This window comes from Doryrhamphus excisus, chromosome 1 (assembly GCF_030265055.1).
Source record: "Doryrhamphus excisus isolate RoL2022-K1 chromosome 1, RoL_Dexc_1.0, whole genome shotgun sequence".
Taxonomy (NCBI): Eukaryota; Metazoa; Chordata; class Actinopteri; order Syngnathiformes; family Syngnathidae; genus Doryrhamphus; species Doryrhamphus excisus.
In genome coordinates, this window is record NC_080466.1 from 12236027 (window position 1) to 12254580 (window position 18554).

At 43.0% G+C, this 18554-nt stretch overlaps 2 protein-coding genes across 2 annotated transcripts; one reads left to right on the forward strand and one right to left on the reverse strand.

Moving 5' to 3' along the window:
* Positions 1 to 1380: 1380 nt before the first annotated feature.
* Positions 1381 to 12435, reverse strand: LOC131135832 (mucin-17-like). The gene is made up of 5 exons (XM_058082168.1): positions 10747 to 12435; positions 7720 to 7886; positions 6799 to 6844; positions 4470 to 6715; positions 1381 to 3628 (listed from the first exon to the last, which is right to left on the reverse strand). Exons 1-5 carry the CDS (start codon positions 10994 to 10996, stop codon positions 1502 to 1504), a joined length of 4836 nt encoding a protein of 1611 aa, XP_057938151.1. The 5' UTR covers positions 10997 to 12435; the 3' UTR covers positions 1381 to 1501.
* Positions 10539 to 17812, forward strand: si:ch73-109d9.2 (uncharacterized protein LOC565042 homolog). Its single transcript, XM_058082183.1, has 4 exons — positions 10539 to 12188; positions 14320 to 14435; positions 14514 to 14601; positions 15628 to 17812. Exons 1-4 carry the CDS (start codon positions 11915 to 11917, stop codon positions 16674 to 16676), a joined length of 1527 nt encoding a protein of 508 aa, XP_057938166.1. The 5' UTR covers positions 10539 to 11914; the 3' UTR covers positions 16677 to 17812.
* Positions 17813 to 18554: the final 742 nt, after the last annotated feature.

Below are 18554 nucleotides of genomic sequence, written 5' to 3' on the forward strand. Positions count from 1 at the left end.
AGGACTGCCTTGGCACTTTCTGTACTTGAGGCTCTCTTGCTAGGTGCTAGCATGATGACTGTTAGCATTTTAGCTAATTTACTCATGTCTAAAGGTAAATACACACATGGTATTATAGAGGGACGTTAGGGACAGCCTTGGCACTTTCTGTACTTGAGGCTCTCTTGCTAGGTGCTAGCATGACTGTTAGCATTTTAGCTAATTTACTCATGTCTAAAGGCAAATACACACATGGCCTCATGCAAGGAGGTTATAGGGCCTCATGCAAGGAGGTTATAGGGCCGCCTTGGCACTTTCTGTACTTGAGGCTGTCTCGCTAGGTGCAAGCATGATAACTATTAGCATGTTAGCATTTTAGCTAATTTACTCACACACTTGAGTCGGTGAAGAAGACAGGGCTGTTATTTCCTAAAGAGAACTCTGTATGCATGTTGAAAATATAATGAAACCATTACCAGGTTGAAAATGAAATGCAGGATTCCTCTCAGCTTAGCAGCACAACTCCTCAGAACACAAGGGTTGACCCAGGTTAACATGGTCCTGCTGACTTCTCACCTAGGAAGGGCCAGGAAGGGGCCAGTTTTATAACACAGGATTATAACGCATTCAAAGGTGTCGTGGTGAGTAGTATTCCACATGTTACTACTTTATGTCTTCTATTTTGGGTAATCGGAGTGTAAAGGTGACTATAGGGGTGTTAGTTCACACCTTGAGTGCTCTAATTTACAAAAAATCCAATTTAGAAGGCCATATGGAAATATGCATGATGAAATTTCCCCCAGACGCCACATTTCCCACAATTTTGGTAAAAGCTGTAATTTTAGTAAAATTCCAACACGACACACCAGCAAGGATATTTATTCTATGATTTATATTCTTTTGCATGAACGGCAACAGCCGGATCCATCAGTGGCATAGATGAATGATAGATGAAAATTCCAACATTTAAATCGAAATGAAAAAAAAAGATGGGTGGGAGCATTCACACTACTTTACCTATGGGCTGACAGGAGTGCTAGAGCGCCTCCTGCTGGTCTCAAACTGTTGCGTTTACAGCAATAGTGTTGATTTACGTTGGCAATGTGGGGAAGTATTTATCACTGCAGCGTAAGATCTGCTGGCCTTGCTGCTTTTTGTCATTTTAAGTGGCTGCTTTCTTTGCAAAAAAAACACAAGGAGCATAAACCTGGTTTCTCTGAGCTTGTCATAATAGTTGGACTAAAGTTACCCAGAGTACAATGAGTTTTGTAATGTTTTTCACGACTAAAGGGTTGGCTGATTTAGAAGGTAGACCTGTAAAGCATACTTATATCTGACTAATAAAACTGCAACATGCAACAGTCGTAATACAATTTGTTTTTCATTACATTGCAATGAAAATAATTCAACACAAGTCCATGTGATGGCTTTTCTTCTTTTTTATTGAATTCACCTCCTCTATCAATTGTGACAACATAAACGTGTCACATGACACATTTGTAAAGAAAACAACTAACTCTTCTCATTGGATTTTATGTACATTTCTAACATGCTTCTTCAAGTGGCCTGACTGTGTAAAGTGTTTCGGGCAGTGAGGACAAGAATGCGGTTTCTCCCCCGTGTGGATTAACTTGTGTCTTTTCAAGTTATTGTAGTCTAAAAATCCTTTCCCACAGTACGGGCACCAGTGTCTTTTCTCTCCGTTATGCCACCTCAGATGCACCTTTAATTCCACTTTCCTTACAAACTTTTTTTCACACAAGTGGCAGTGGAATGGTTTCTCCCCCGTGTGGATCCGTATGTGGTCCTCCACGTCTCGCTTTGTGAAGAAGGCCTTGTTGCAGATCTGGCAGACAAATGGTTTAATTTTCCCATGCACCATCTGGATGTGTTTGGCGAGTCCAAATCCGTAGACGAAACCCTTCCCGCACTGCTGGCAGATATGGATCCTACCGTTGCGGTGCACTCTGCCGTGCCGTCTCAGACCCTTGGCGTCAGGAAAGCTCTTCCCGCACAGGGCACAGCAGAACGGTCTGTGGCCTGTGTGGAGACTGATGTGGCTCTCGAGGGCAGCCCCGCTGCTGAGAACACGACCGCATTCGCCACACTGGTTCTTGAGCAGTCGAGAACCGGCGAGGTTTAAGGGCTGCAGTGGTGATGCAACAGGCGCCGCTTTGACAGGTAGCGGCTGGGGTGAAAGACTCAGGTGAGAAACGACAGTGTGAGTCTGAGCTCTTGGGGGCCGTGCCTCTTTCTGGATGGGTGACATTGAAGAGGCTTTTCCCCTAAAGGAGGTAGTTTCCATGCTTCCTTCCCTGCTCCCAGTCTCCTCGCCGGTACAACTGTGGGCCACTTGGTTTGTTTTGGTTAATTTGGGTTGTTTTGATTTGTTCATTTTTGCTATAGTTGTAGCTTTTGCTGCTTTTGCCAATTTCTGGGCATTACGTAATTTGATGTTTTCAGACTTTGCTTTTGCCGCTGTAGCCAATTTCTGGGCATTACGTAATTTGACATTTTCTGAAATACTACAATTTTGACTGAATCTGGGCTTCTTGGCAATAGCTTCACTTGGACTGGTACCGTCTGTTGTGGGTGGAGTATTCCCCAACATCTTTAACTGTTTCGCTGTGTGCTCTTCTTCGGCTAAATTAGGACTATCGAGTGATTCACTGCAGGACTTTTTAGACCTAGAACAACTTTTCATTAAATTGGACTCCTTTGGAGTGGCAGCAGGAAAATGGGGTTTGCTTGAAGCAGCATCATCCCTGCTTGACCTTGGCCTTAAAGTCTCAGTCTTTTTAAGGGCCGACCTGTCCTGGTGTGGGTAATTTGTTTGGGTCTTTTTGGGAACAGCATTTTCCTGAGCGGTGATACACCTTTTACGATACCCAGATGGGAACGTAATATTTTGAGGACTGGCGGTGTCTTTAGTCGTACTTGACCTTAGACACACAGTAGTAGCTTTTGACTTGTTTGAGCTAACCTCATCTTCGCTCGTCCTGATCCTGTCATTGCTATCTAGAAATGAACTGAGGTAGACAGAGCATTCTAGCTTTTTGCTTTCACATTCTTGAGCAATAATTGGTTCTTTTGGGTTTCTTGGCAAGGGTTCTGTCTGTGCTACTGTTTTGAAACTGTCGTCATCTAATGTACGCTGTGTTGTGTTTCCCTGGGTGATGCTTTCCCCAGTGTCTGGCAGTGAGGAAATAATGAAAGTGCTGTTTGTCCTGCTTTGAAGAGACGGTGCGTCTTTGCTGACAACTGGGTCTTTGGGGCAAACAAGAACAGTCGGTAAAGTAGTTCTTTCAGGTAGACTGATATCTGTAGTCATTTGTGTCTTGAGCGTTGTTTGGCAAAAGCTGGTTTCGGTTTGTAGCTCTGGGGGAGCTTTTGTGCTGACAGGAATGGACTCGGCGGATGCTTGGTCAGTAGTGCCGACGTTCTCCAATGAAGGTTTCTTGGCGCTCACGAGGCGATGCTGTTTTCCTTCAAGTGGCTCAGGGTGTGTGTCTCTTCTTTTAGCTAGGGAGTGCATTTTGAGGTGCGATCGAAGACGGGCGACAATTGACTTTTTCGGCAGCTTTCTGCTGTGATCTGCTTTTGTCCCGTCTTCAGTAGCGCGGCCTTCTGCAAACCCATTTGTTGATACCTAGAACATATGAATACATGCATTTACTGGTTTTGCAGCACATGTAGTATTTCGCATTGGGTTAGCTAGGGTTAGGCATGGAGTCTCCAGCATCACTGGGTACCGGGACTAACATTCCACTTATTTCAATTCCTATGTGATGCTCACTTTGCCGACCGAAAAGCGAGAAACCGCACCAAACTGGTGCAGTTTGCAGTGATGCGAACTCCGCATTGGTCTGTTGTGGTGAAGAGACCTGAGCCGAAAGGCAAAGCTCTCAATGACTTTATACCAGTGGATCCAGGTTCCTACCCTCACTTATGGTCATGAGCTTTGGGTAGTCAGCGAAAGGACAAGATCGCTGCTACTAGCGGATGAAATGAGTTTTCTCTGTAGGGAGGCTGGGCTCTGCCTTAGAGAGACGGTGACAAGCACCGTCATCCCAGAGAAGCTCGGAGTAGAACCGCTGCTCCTCTGCATTGAGAGGAGCCAGAATGCCCCCCCAGACGCCTCCCTGGGGAGGTGTTCAGGGCGCGTCCGACCGGTAGAAGGCCTCGAGGAAGACCCAGGAAGGGGGCTAAAGCTAGGCAAGTTATTTAACCTGCACGGTATGTCTCTCTTCCCAACTGACAAGGGATTTTCTAAACTGGCACAGCACTTAAAATAAGAGGGTTATATCCTGTTTGTGTTATCAAAATAAGAGTGTCATTAAAAAATAGCTTCCACCAACATTGTGAAAGTGCCCTCCTGTCAAAAGAAACATAGTGACATTTATATTCAACAATTCCTAGCCCTACTCATAAACAAAGAAAGTCATAGTTACTGTACCATCACGGTAGCAAACACACTACATTCACATTACCTTTTGGGGATCCTGGCTTATAGGTATCACTGCCAACTGTGCAAGGAACTGTGTTTTAGTCCACTGTGAACGGGGGTCAGATAGGTCCTTGGGTATGATGGGGGTTAACTGTATCACTTTGCTTATGATGGCTTCATTCGTGGTGGAAGAAGGCTCAGTCGGTTGATGGGGTAGAGTCGATAACTCAGCCTTGTCGATATCTATTGTTGATTTCACCGAGACACGTTTGTGCACACCGGAACGTGAACAAGGTGGCACACAAGCGGCTGGTTCCTCTTCCAAAATGGCGGCTGACGATATATTCTCTGACACTGAAGAGTCACTGAGAGCTCCATCAGCAGAGGTTTCTTTTGAAGTGGGAGAAAGGCTGGTTGATAACCCAGAAACTTCTGGGGCTGGGGCTGGTGCCTGGACGTGTACAGCAGGGGGTGTGCTGTCCGGTTTGGCGACTTCCGACACCTCCCTTTCATGAGACTGCAGTTCTGGAACAACAGCCAGCATGGTGGCCAATGGCGGTGTTTGTGATCTGGCCATCGCTGGGGCCACTGGAAAAGAGTCCATTGGTACACTCTCGGTCAAAGATGCCTCTGCTTCTTCAGTCATTCCTAGACCACCATAATCCGGTGATAAAATACATGGTATTTGCACAGTCGGTGATGAGTTTTCCTTTCCGTCTGAAGTAATTTGAGGACTCGACTGCGATTTTGACATTTCGACAGAATTCTGCTGGGCAATTAGGATTGCTGCCTCCAACGGTTGTGTCGGACTTGCCATAACAGCTGATGTAGGTCTAGGAATGATTATTTTTATTTGTGTGTGAGTGTGTGACTTCTGCTCTATTGAGCTGATGGTCGTCTCAATAGCCGTTGTGTAGGTGGCGTTCTTCCTCTCAGAGAGTCCCAAAAATGAGGAATATTTATTCTGTGCAGCAGCAACAGTTGACACCACAGCTGAAATCTGAGTTGCGGACAACGGGGCGATGGTACGTGGTGGATGACTGGAGGATGATGATTTAGGGTTAACAATGATTTTATTCTGGACTTGGTCTCCCGGTGTTTGTGAAGTTGCTGGCCATATAACCGGAGAAGGTGAGCGCTGCTCCAATGACTCTGCTTCTGTAGATGATACAGATGTAATCATGTTTGACAGGCGATGCTGTTGTTGCACTACTCCAGTGCGAGACTGGGAATCACTGAATGTGTCTGTCGACTGCTCTGCTGTTGGTATCTCTTCTTCAGGTTGTGGCGTTGGTTGTGGCTGTGATGATAGCGCTTGAGTAGGTGATGGAGAGTGGACCTCAGATGGTAATCTACATATGGATTGGGTTGTCTCTTCTTGTGCGGAGGCACGACTCTTCGTTGACTGATCCATCGCTTCAACCAGCAGCATGGCATCCTGAAGCGTTACGGATGTGCTGCGTTCCCTGAGCTTACACGATGCTTCTGGCAGTGATGCTGCAGTCAGTCTGTGTAATGGGAGCCCACCGCTTGTCGCTCGACTGGACACTTTGTCCGTGCAGGGGTGTGGGGATTGAGAGGATACACCTGTTTCTGACAGAGGCGCAGCGTTAGGGTTTTCCACGTCTTCCAATACGTCTCTGTTTTGCGCTGATGTTGTAACAATGTTAACTTCTGACTGACTCGGAGAGACTTCTGGAAGCCTACACGACGATGAAGGACAACTCTTGTTTTCATCATGTCCTGCATGGCCATTTGATTGAGTCTTTTGCAGGTGTTTCACTTTATTTGAGGGCTGTTTCCTTTCTCTTCTGTTTGTCTTTACTGCCACATCAATTTCAATGTTGGTCTTATCTTTAGTCGAGCCACATATAATTTGTACCCACTCTGGTTGTTCCTTCAGCAGCGTTTGCTCCACTTGCTGTTCTTCTGCAAGGGGAACACCACTGTGCTGCACCACAGCGACATGGGCATGCTCCTTTCCAGGGGTTTCACTTAATGATCGTTGTTGAATTTTTACCTGTGATGCTGCTGGCAGTTCTTTGAAGGTTGTAGAACCGGTGCAGCCTTTCATCCTGAATTCTGATAACATTTGGTCAGCACTGGATGCCACTTCCATGTTATGACTTATTGTAGAATGTGAGTTCATTGACTGATTCTGTGACTCAAGTAAATTGCAATCCCGTTCCAGACTGGCTTGAACTAGACCCTTGTCACGTCCGTTCAAACATTGCTGGTCAATCCGGGGGCCTTCTGTTTCACTTCCACCGGGAGAGCTTGGTGCTGAATCTGTGGGTGTAAAGCAAGAAATAATTGTCAAATAAATGGCTTGACTGCAGAATCAGTTCCACAGAATGGCAAGAATGACTTACCTGGAACAGTACAGACTTCCTTGCTGTAGACAGTGGCTTCAGAGACCTTCAAAATACCCAGTGGAGAAAAAAAAATGGTGAAATTTCACAGCAACCAACTTCAACCACAACATGCATGCACATGACCTCTTGTGAATGGAAGGATGGGATACGACTAGTGGAATCATGCTGGTGTCACCAAGATATGTTAATCTTGCTACTTTCGCCGTGAAGAATGAGTTAGATTCGTGCTCAAATGTTGAAATACGTACTGGTTCTTGGACCTTTCATCACTGACACCAGCAAGGGAAAAAAGGACGCTTCGTCCAGGACCCTCCCACACAGAACTGCCCATGGACTATTACCTTCCAAATTGTTGTGGTGTGGTTTTGGTTGAATGTCTGTTGCTCGATAGTCTTTTTTGATATCATGTTCGTTGTGTGCAAAGCCTTTGCTGAAATACTGGGGGAACCAGAGTAAGTTTTTCGGCATGTCTCCAGGACCATTTTCTGATACTGGTCATCAGACAAAGTCAAGTTTGAGACTGAATGTGTATTACCAGAGGGTCAGCACTCCCGAATATCTTTGTTCAAACGGGCCGGGGAAAACACAAGCACTGATGCAGATGCAGGTAGAAGAAAGTCAAAAACCCACAAGTGTGCCAAAGTGGCAGTGAACAGATCCACATTTTTTCTCCTAGATGTATTCTACGGTTTTGAGAATGATATAGTATATTTCACGCCATATTTCAAGGCTGCTGACTCATCTTCTATCTGGCAAGATAGCCAGCGAACCAAACGCATTCCTTTTAACAACTTACCACTTCCACACCACCAGATATCGCCTGTACAAACTCCCAAGTGTGTGACAATGGTCAACATGTTAAATCTCAGACAGGTTGTGTTTTGTCTAACGTTTTGCAAGCAAATTCTACACACACACCTCAGGTTTTGCCAGCTGATAATGTCCTCCTTTTGCAGCATCATAGTCATGGTCCTTCAGTAGGTTGTATACCAGCTCCTCTTGATCAAACCGATGGTTTTGATGATCAGTGTTTTGTCCCATTGGTTGACACTGCACACCGAGCAAAGGGTGGCCGGGAAGAAGGTCTGCAGACATGAATAAAAGTCAAACCAAAAATTAATGGTACCATGCCTTTGCCACACCAAGCAGAACCCATAAACAAAGCTCCATATGTTCAGGACTCGCCGGTATTTATCTGTTTAGGATCTGAGGAAAACATTTAAAAATTAAAGAATGACAGTCATTTTGGTCCATACGCAAACTCACACAGCACCCCCACAGCAGACAGAGCAGCAAACAGGATGACACGTTTCACTTTTCAGTGAGGTTCCTCATGTTGTATTCGAAATAAGAGGTGAGCAGTGTAGCAGTTTCTCCGGTCCCAGTCACAAATGTATCACAGATTTTGTTCCCTTAAAGCGTCTAGTTAAATACCTTTCTGTCTGACTTCCACAAACAAGCAAGCTGACAAAGTTGACTCATCCAGGACTCGAAAGAAAGCGAAACACACCAGCCAAACGGAAGAGTGAACAGAAGCAGTCAGACCGGCTTCAAAAGCAGTGGGTTCAGTTCAAGTTGAACGTGATGAAGCCAACTTGGGAGAGCAAAATAAATCCCGGAATCAATGCACACATTTGCAGCTAAAATACCTCTTTTTGCAGGTTGTTTCCAATTTAAGTTCAACAATGACATAAATCACTTTTCACAGACAGCAACATAATACAGGTGGTGCTCCATTCATTTTGTGCTTACCAAGGCTCCATGGTGAATTAAAAACTTTAACGTAAAAGAAAAGCCATCACCAGGGAAGTGAAAATGTCCTGAGGAAGGAGAAACACCCACCCATACTGGACACACGTTTGGTATCAACCTTTGAAGCGCCATAGTCGCAGAATTGTGTCAAGCAACGTTGTTGAATTTAACACTCCACAAAGACAAATATGATGGCTCATGTAGTTACTACTTTTCACCAGGAGATGGCTATCCACATTTTATAGAATATAAATTTTTCTAGTAAGCACCAAATGAAAAACAAGCATATGTTCATATGGATATAGACTGGATTTGATGCCTCCGCCAAGATGGCGCCACCCAAGTGCAAGCTAGTTAAGGCAGCTCCGTATGTTCTGCTGTGTTTTTAGTCTTTAATAGTGCTTTACTTATTACTTCCTTATTGTTCTTGTGCCATAGCGGCCTCTTAAGCAAGTGTGCAGCTATGGATGTTCATGTTGTTACGTTTGTAGTTTGCCGTTTCCTCCATTGTTGACACTCTGGATCAGCTATTAGCGTTGAGCGTCTCTTCGCTACGGCTAGCGATCGTAGATCCCCGCAGAGATAGGAAGGAGGAGAGGCTGCGTTGTGGGTTTCAATAGCAAAAAGACAGTATAAAGGTTTCTTTATAAAGACGGTATCAACCATGTTTACCGTCAGTCATCATGGGAACGTGAGATGGAAGCGCTAACGGCGCTAACCTGGCTACAGAGACTACCGTGACTGCGGCATGATTGCACGGAAGATTCAACATTAGATTTTGTAAAGGACCTTATAGGCTAGATAAGATTTGTGTATGTTTGTACGGCTATTGTTCCATAAGATTGTTTACATTTTTATAAAACTTTGCATGCACATTTGGCTTTACCTTTTGTTTAAACTCACAATGTGGAAAAAAATATGGGGATATATGTATCTCGTATATGGATATTCTACCTAAATATATCAGAATATGACTTTGAGTGATACTTGTTCTCATTTCCAGTATGCCTTTATCACTAACCATTTTCAAGCCACAACCTTTAAAAATAGTAGCAGCAAATCTGAATATTTTGTTGAAAAAACCTCTGACACCTAAAGGGTTAAACGTTCGATGATCACGACCTTCGTTCAGGTTCAAGATGTTATCATTGAGCATGATGAAGCTTCTGCTCCTATGAAAGTGACAGTAATAACTAAGCAGCATAGTGGTCTTACTATTGAGATGGAAAGATTGTTAGTGCTGGAAGAGTCAATATCCCGAGTGAGCCTTATGTCGGTTCAGGAGAAGGATCAAACAATGTTATCCTGTGGTCTATTCTCCCACTTACTATTCATTTAATTATTGTAATTCCTTATTTGATTACAGAATTATACATGTCCTTCATGGGTTCCGTGTACAGTGTGACTTAGGTGTTCATTTCGGAATCTATTTCAGAATTTATTTAGGAATATGATTTGTCTTATACCAAACTCACCTTGGATCATCGTCTAACTAAGACCACATGAATACTTTTTCCATTCTCTGTCTCTCTGTCGCACACACACACACACATACACACACAATTCCATATATCTTGTCAAATATCCTAACAGTACCTTTCACATACCTTACAGCAACATATATAGTTATATTTGACACCTAACACCTCATTTCAACCCATACATCTTCTAAGGGAGTCTCCCTGTAGCTCCACTTAGCAGACCACTTTCTTGTCTATTCTCAAACGTCTTCTTGTGTCATCAGTCCCGGATGCTCGGCCTTTCAAGTGTTCATCAGTTACGTGCTTGGCAGGCTGGACTTTGATCCAGACGCTGCTGGTCGCCGACCGTTTTCCTGTGACCGACTGTGTTGCCTTCAAGTCATGCACCGCGAGTGTCACCGGAAAAGGTGCAGCCTGTGCGATGACACAAAGCTTGCTACCGGAAGTTAAATGCCATCATTTATCTTCTAATATAGTCAACTTTTGTGTTTTCTGCCGACTGATGTTGGATGGTATCAACATGTTGAGGTGGACATTAGCATTGCTGTAACATTACGCAAGGGATTTTTGTGTGTATCCTTTCTTGTTTTCCCCCATTTGACTAGATGAACTTAATATAATCATATATACTGCAACATGTATCTTTACAAATACTAACTTTGACAATTAAACGAGCCCCGATAGTATCTGACGACTCCCAAACAAAACTCACCACATTGAACAGCGGAATCACGCATGTCAGGGCCGTCCCATTTACAGGACTCGGTGGTCGACACGGTTTTGGCGTTCTCCTTTTCTCTGGATGTTGTTCTGAGGGCCTCGTTCTCCTTCTTGACCTTGGATAATTCCGACTTTAATTCGTCGACCATAGTTTCGAAAAGTTTCGTAGTTTCCGCGATGGTACTCTTCACTATACTCTCCATAAAGGAGGCGTACTGTGTCTGAAAAGCATCCGCAGACATCCTAGTATGGTGGTCTTTCCTCCGAGTTAGTTATAAGGTTCCTGCGTTTTACCAGTATTTCCACGTTAGTCGAAATGTGGAGTGACTACCGCCGTCAACATGGCTTCCTGGAACCGTCCTGGCTTTGTGTGTACGTGCATCGTGACGCACATCTGCTGCGGTCGTCTCTGTCAGTAACAGACGACAAATGCGCACGCGCGGACTTTCAACAAAGAGAAAAAGAATAGCCAATTCTAATTACGAACAAGGTTTCTGTGTCTAAGCATACCAAAGCTTCAGTGTATATAGAGTTAGATGTCTAAAACGATAAACGCAAACAATAGTTGTTGTCGAGTTGATAAGTTTTGACCCTAATTACTCGCCGTAGTCAAAATGTCGGCAGGGCGAATATTTACGGAACAAAATAATTGGATTGCCTGTACATAATTAAGAACAAGTTCTATATTTAATAACCTATATTTTTAAATTGTTTCTGCAGTATTAATTGTCATATCAATTTAATGGCGGTTGTTTTTTTTATTTTGTCCCTAATTCCTCGCCGTAGTCGAAATGGCGGATGGGTGATTGTTGACGGAACCAAGATGAAATTCACTTGCCGCACAAAATTAAGTAGAATTGCTTTTTCATGGTAGTTGACGGTTATTTTTCGTGCCTACCTTTGAATATTAATGCCATATGCATCGTAAGAAAAAAATTACAGTTAATCTTGGTCATGGAAGCCTCTCTGCTAAGCTCACGTTAGCCAACTAAAATAGAGGGTCAGTGCCAGGGGTATTCATCAGATGCCACATTATATCTCCATTGCGATTGTAACGAAACCATCACCCGCAAATGGGACAATTCATGGACTTAATTCAACTGAAAGTTAGCTCGATAAATACTTGTTAAGCTATTTTCAGGACTGTAACGGCCACCGTCATGGCCGACCCACTCGTGGCCTTTCAGTCGCATCTGTCTGGTGTGATGGAGACTGTCTTCAAAGCTGCCATGTACGAGATCACCAGGCTTGTGGAAGACAGTTTCATGGATGAAGTTGCACGGTGCAGGGAGCAGGTGGAGCGCTTGAAGAGGAAGCTGAAGTGGTCGGAGAGCCGACGCAAAGAGATGCAGTTGGGCGATGGGGGCCCGAAATGTGCTGACTACGGCGGATTGGAGATGCTTAACGAAGAGAAGCCGGAAATGATCCAGCCAGGTGATATCCCATGTTAAGCGGTTTATCTTCTTGCCTTGTGTCTCTTCAGTCTAACGTGAAAACGAAATGACAGCATGGCAGAGTTGTTCATCAACTCCAGTTGTCACCTTGGTTAAAAAAGTGGCTTCTGTATCAAGAAGTAGTTGTGACGTTCCAGGACCAAGTAAACACGTTTGTAAACACAGTCTACCCTGGTCACGAAGCAGAGCTCCAGTCTGCGACTAAAATGTTTCAGACATCCATCCATGCATTTCCTATACCGCTTATCCTCACGAGGGTTGGTTGGTTGTGTCGTTCATGCCGTGAACGTCATTGTGATCATTTGATCATGGACGTAGTTAACTAGTTAGTTGATTTATTATTGCCTGACTAATTGACTAGTGGTGTCATTGGCTTAGGTTTTTGTTGTCTTACCTTCATTTTGGTTATGTTTTTTTAAAAAAAGTTGTGTCTGTTTGTTGTATCTTTAATGGTTGCTAAGCCTGAACTCAACTAATGAATGATCTTTTACCATTTAAGACATATAGTATATATAGCCCTAAACATAAGCGCCACTTACACTATGTACTATGTCCATTTAAGACATATAGTATATATAAATAAGCACAATTTACACTATGTACTATGTCCATTTAAGACATATAGTGTATATACATAAGCACAACTTACACTATGTACTATGTCAATTTAAGACATATAGCATATATGTACATAAGCACCACTTACACGATGTACTATGTCCATTTAAGGCATATAGTATATATACATAAGCACCACTTACACTATGTACTATGTCCATTTAAGACATATAGTATATATACATAAGCACCACTTACACTATGTATTATGTCCATTTAAGACATATAGTATATATACAGAAGCACCACTTACACTATGTACTATGTCCATTTAAGACATATAGTATATATACATAAGCACCACTTACACTATGTACTATGTCCATTTAAGACATATAGTGTATATACATAAGCACAACTTACACTATGTACTATGTCAATTTAAGACATATAGCATATATGTACATAAGCACCACTTACACGATGTACTATGTCCATTTAAGGCATATAGTATATATACATAAGCACCACTTACACTATGTACTATGTCCATTTAAGACATATAGTATATATACATAAGCACCACTTACACTATGTATTATGTCCATTTAAGACATATAGTATATATACAGAAGCACCACTTACACTATGTACTATGTCCATTTAAGACATATAGTATATATACATAAGCACCACTTACACTATGTACTATGTCCATTTAAGACATATAGTATATATACATAAGCACAACTTACACTATGTACTATGTCCAGTCAAGACATATAATATATATATAGCCATAAACTTAACTTAATCGACAAAGATTTTGGTAGAATACTCGATGGCTAAAATATAGCTGCAGCCCTAGTACCAATTAATTACATTATATTAGTGATCACTGATTAATTACTGATTAATGCTTAGTTTAGGCAAGTTTATTTTTGAGACCATTTCTACACAAGGTAATTCAAGCTCTACAGGAAAGAAGGGTACAGTCACATCATAAAGTTATTTCATGATGTGCAGATACAATACTTTCAGTTGTCAAATGCACTGTTGAATGGAAGCGATTTGAGCCTGGATTTGAACGTTGCCAAAGTTAAGAGTAGTTGCACATCTTCTGGAAGACTTCCAGATTCTGGCAGCAAGAATGTGAAACACAGTCTCATCGTGTTTAGTCCTGAGTCTGGGCACCTTCAGGAGAACACTCCCTGAGCTTCTTGGAGCCTGTGGTGGCTCATATGGCTTGAAGATGTCAGAAATGTATTTTGGGGCTACACCGTGAAAACTCATGCACACAATCCAAGCTGTTTTAAAGACCATTCTCCGACCGACTGGAAGCCATTGCAGTGATTTAAGCACTGGACTAAAATTGGCATATTTCCTGGTTCTAGCCAGAACTCGAGCAGCAGCACTTTGGCTGTATTGCAGCTGTTTTACAGCTGGTTTAGTGGGCCCGGCGAGAAGACTGTTACAGTAATAGTCCAAAGTGTTTGTACAAATGGGTTTTGCACAACACAAATCCCAAATATTTTCACTCTTTTTTCCTGCAGGGCATAATCTTAAGCAAGAGTATGGGATGCAAGAAGCTCTGCAAAGCCAAGAGGGAGCTGATAGACAAACATGTCGTTCAGAGGAGGAGGCCAGCACTGACATGAAAGCATCACAGGTATTTGCTGTCTATGACTCTGTGTATTGAACAAACATGGTCGGATGACAAAGTTGGTTTGGTTTTTCTTGCCGGCAGTCTTCAAATGTGCAGAATTTGGACCGGCTGCTCAAGGAGGAAGGCCTTCGCATCACACCCGAAGCAAATGATTCTGAGGATTTGGATGGTGAGTATTTTATCTTTATCCGGCATGCTCCGATCGATCATATGCCGTGTGGAACTTAACTACCAACACATGTCACAAAAACGTTATTGTGGGATAGCTTGTTAAGAATCTTTAATTGAATGCGGGATTTGAAGAACAGACACTTGACTGAGATGGGGAGTTTGCGAGGCTCACGGTGTGGTCATCAGTCAAACGGCTGGACAACACAGTCAGAAGGCGAGGCAGCAGGGAACTAGGTATATTGTATGTTCTCTTGTAAAAGTAAATCAAATGTTTTTGTCGACATTAAGGTGATTTTATGGTTCCTTGGTCTCTGGTCTCTTGGTTTCTGGGCCACATGAAAAAAAAATCACACACTCTCAACCCCTTTTTAATAACTAATTACAAGTTTTATTAAGATACCTATTTTTAGATTTATGTTATTTATATTTATATAGCAGGGCTGCATGGCGGGCGAGTGGCTAGCACGCAAACCTCACAGCGAGAAGACCCGAGTTCAATCCCACCCTAGGTCATCTCTGTGTGGAGTTTGCATGTTCTCCCCGTGCATGCGTGGGTTTTCTCCGGGTACTCCGGTTTCCTCCCACATTCCAAAAACATGCTAGGTTAATTGGCGACTCCAAATTGTCCATAGGTATGAATGTGGGTGGGAATGGTTGTTTGTCTATATGTGCCCTGTGATTGGCTGGCCAACAGTCTAGGGTGTACCCCGCCTCTCGCCCGACGACAGCTGGGATAGGCTCCAGCAACCCTTGTGAGAATAAGCGGGAGAAAATGAATGAATGAATATTTATATTGCAAGCATCCTTTGTCTGGAGAGACAATGGGTGCAGCTTAGGGTAGTATCATAAATGTATCATAAATCCATGTCATCAGTGTCTTGTAATCGGCAGCATAAAACTCTCATCGTAGCATACCTCATTTTGATCTCATTTATATTGCCCTGCGACCCCAATGAGGTTTGAGCGGCACAGGAAGTGAATGAATTATTGATGTTGCTTCTTGTCTCCTGTTTGTGTTAATCAGAAACACAGACAGCAGCTCTGCCAGGTCCAAGTAAACACTCCAGATTACAGAGAAAGTCTGACATCAACTGGGAAGCATTCAACCAGAGGCTAGAATCGTCTCCAACAGTTGACTCGGGCGGCCAGTTGCCTCTCCAGGGCAGGTACGTCATGGACGACATTAAAAACAGTGGCTATGGAGACGAGAGCATGATAGACATCGACAACTTGGAAGTGCAAGGATCATCACAACCAAGCATTTCGTACACTGGTCACTATGAAGGGGATGTTGACGCACCAGAGGAGGCTGAGCGGCAAACGTTCCAAACGGGGGAAGCTATATATAGAGGCGGGATGGGGCTCAGGACTAATGCTGATTCAAGACAATTCTCTTGTTTGCTGATCACTGAGGAAGGATACATTCAGAATCAGAGCCTCTTGCACTCTGCACACGCTTCAAGTGAGAGATTGAGCTACCAGGACCAAAATGTTGACATTCACTCAGGTTTGGCTGGTGGAGGAGATCTGTATGGACACCCAAAGGCGTTCCACGCTTGTGATAATGCGCATCAGAGAGCAGGGAGAGGAGCGAGGGGGCACATTTGTAACCAGCCCTTTCCTCCCTCTGCCCCTCTGAAGGCGCAAAAGCAAGCAAACAGGGGAACCATGGGGCAAACATCGACTCAAGTCGGTCAACTCAACGTCCACCAGAAGATCCACTCAGGGCAGGGGCTTCATGTCTGCAGCCGTTGCGGCAAAGGCTTCCCCACATTCTACGACCTGAAGACTCACAGATGTGGCCAGGCCGGCAACAAGCCTTACTGCTGTACTACATGCGGAAACAAATTCAGCCGTCTTTGGAATCTGAAGCTGCACCAGAGAATCCACACCCAGGAGAAACCCCATCAGTGCGCCACATGTCATAAGAGCTTCACACGAGCAGACATATTAAAGGTGCACCAGCGCACCCACACAGGAGAAAGACCATACTGCTGCACCGCGTGTGGCCTCACTTTTAAACGTCTGGATCATCTGAAAACACACCAACGCAAACATTTGACACATCTGTAGAGGTATACACATTAAAATGAAACTATCTGATAATACAATAAAATACTTCAGCAGCTTTTTCAGGTGTGAAAATCTAAAAGGTGTTGCCCGGTCACTTCATTTATTTGCTCTTTCTATTTAATTACAATGATGATATTTGTTTGAAAATATAACAGAAGGATTAATAAACTGTCATTATGTCTGTGATTCCAATGTGGTATCCGGCTGTTTATGATGCACGCATACCGTACAGTGAACTGGTATTCGGCGCATTCCAAACGATGATTTAAAGGGAACTATGATGTATGATGTATGATTTTTTTACTTTTCTGACCAATAAATGTAGTTAGAATGTTGTATTCTGGTATTAAACCATGCCAAAGTTTCATATAATGACGTTTGTGCATTCGAAAGTGAGCCCTGAAAGAATTTTGGGATGGCTCAAAACGCTAGGTTTCTGAGGGCGTGGTAAAACAACCCCTTTGTGATGTCACAGAGGAACTGAATTCCTTATATGGGCATCTCTGTAAGCCAGTTAAGGTCTCCCCCAAGCTCTGCTTCCCTTTTTACTTGCCAGCAATGGCTCGGAAAGCCACATTGCGTCATGATCTGTGTCGCTCGGCGGTCTCCTCCTGCACACCTGAACCCAATTAGTTTGGGATGGGATTATATAAGATCCCTGGCAACCTTGATGTTCCTTGTGTGCCTGTTGCATGTCCTCCGCTCTCGGCTAGGTGCAGCACCCTTTGTTCCCTTACTCTCTGGCTTTTATCTCTATTTTTGTGAGTATCTGCCCGCTGGTTTCCGCCTCTGTGTTTTTTGTTGCTTCGCTGTTTTCTGCGTGCTGACCTTCTGTCAGCTGTTTTTTTGTTCCAGAGTCTTACTGTTTTTCCAGTAGCCTTTTCACTACTGTGTTCTTGTTTTACTTGGACTCCTTCCTTAGTGTACACTGTAAAACTGGATAAGTTTAATTTACTTAAAAGATTAGAGGAAACCGGTTGTAATAAGTAAGTAATGAGATGAATGAAACTTGAGTGAGTTCAAATTAAAGACTTTAAAGGTACTTTACGTACAATGCACTAAAAGCCAAGTTCATTTAACTTAAAATAATTCACAAACATAAATTGCTTTGCACCACCATTAAACCTAATATCTTAAGTTCATTAGAATCAACATCAAGTTGATTTAACTGACAATTGTTTGTTAAGTCAATTGTTGTGTATAATTATTTTACTTAATATTTCAATAAATTTCAAGTTCATTCAACTCATAAGTAGTAGTGACTTTATAATAAAAAAGAAAAGCAAATGACAAAAATGCATTTTTGCAGTTTTACTTCTCCCCATGTGAGCCTTACATAATCAGGCAGCATAATGGCTAGCTCTTACATGTAGGAAACGGGTACCTAAACATTTCATATGGAAGTGAAAAAATGTCTTGCAACACCGTTACTTCTGTACTTACATAAGTTACATTATAACAAATCACATACAATGAGATGGATGAATCCACTCTCATTTTAAGCAATACACATTTAAAACATTTTAAGCAATACATATTCATAAAACCACTTTAAAAGTTTTTTAAAGTTCTTGTAGAAAAAAAACTAAATCTCACCATCATGTCCCAAGTTCACATCACAAGGACATTTCACCACGAGTAAAATGCCATGGGCTAGTGCAAAATATGCAAATAAACCAAACATGTATTATTCGACATTTACAGAAAAAACGTGCACCTGATACCTTCATTCATTCATTTTCTACCGCTTATCTTCACAAGGGTTGTGGGGGGTGCTGAAGCCTATCCCAGCTGTCTGTACATGGCAAAACTGCCACTACTAACCACAATGTTCTAAACAGAATCTTCAGTGCCAAAATATTTGGGGTAGTCCAGGGT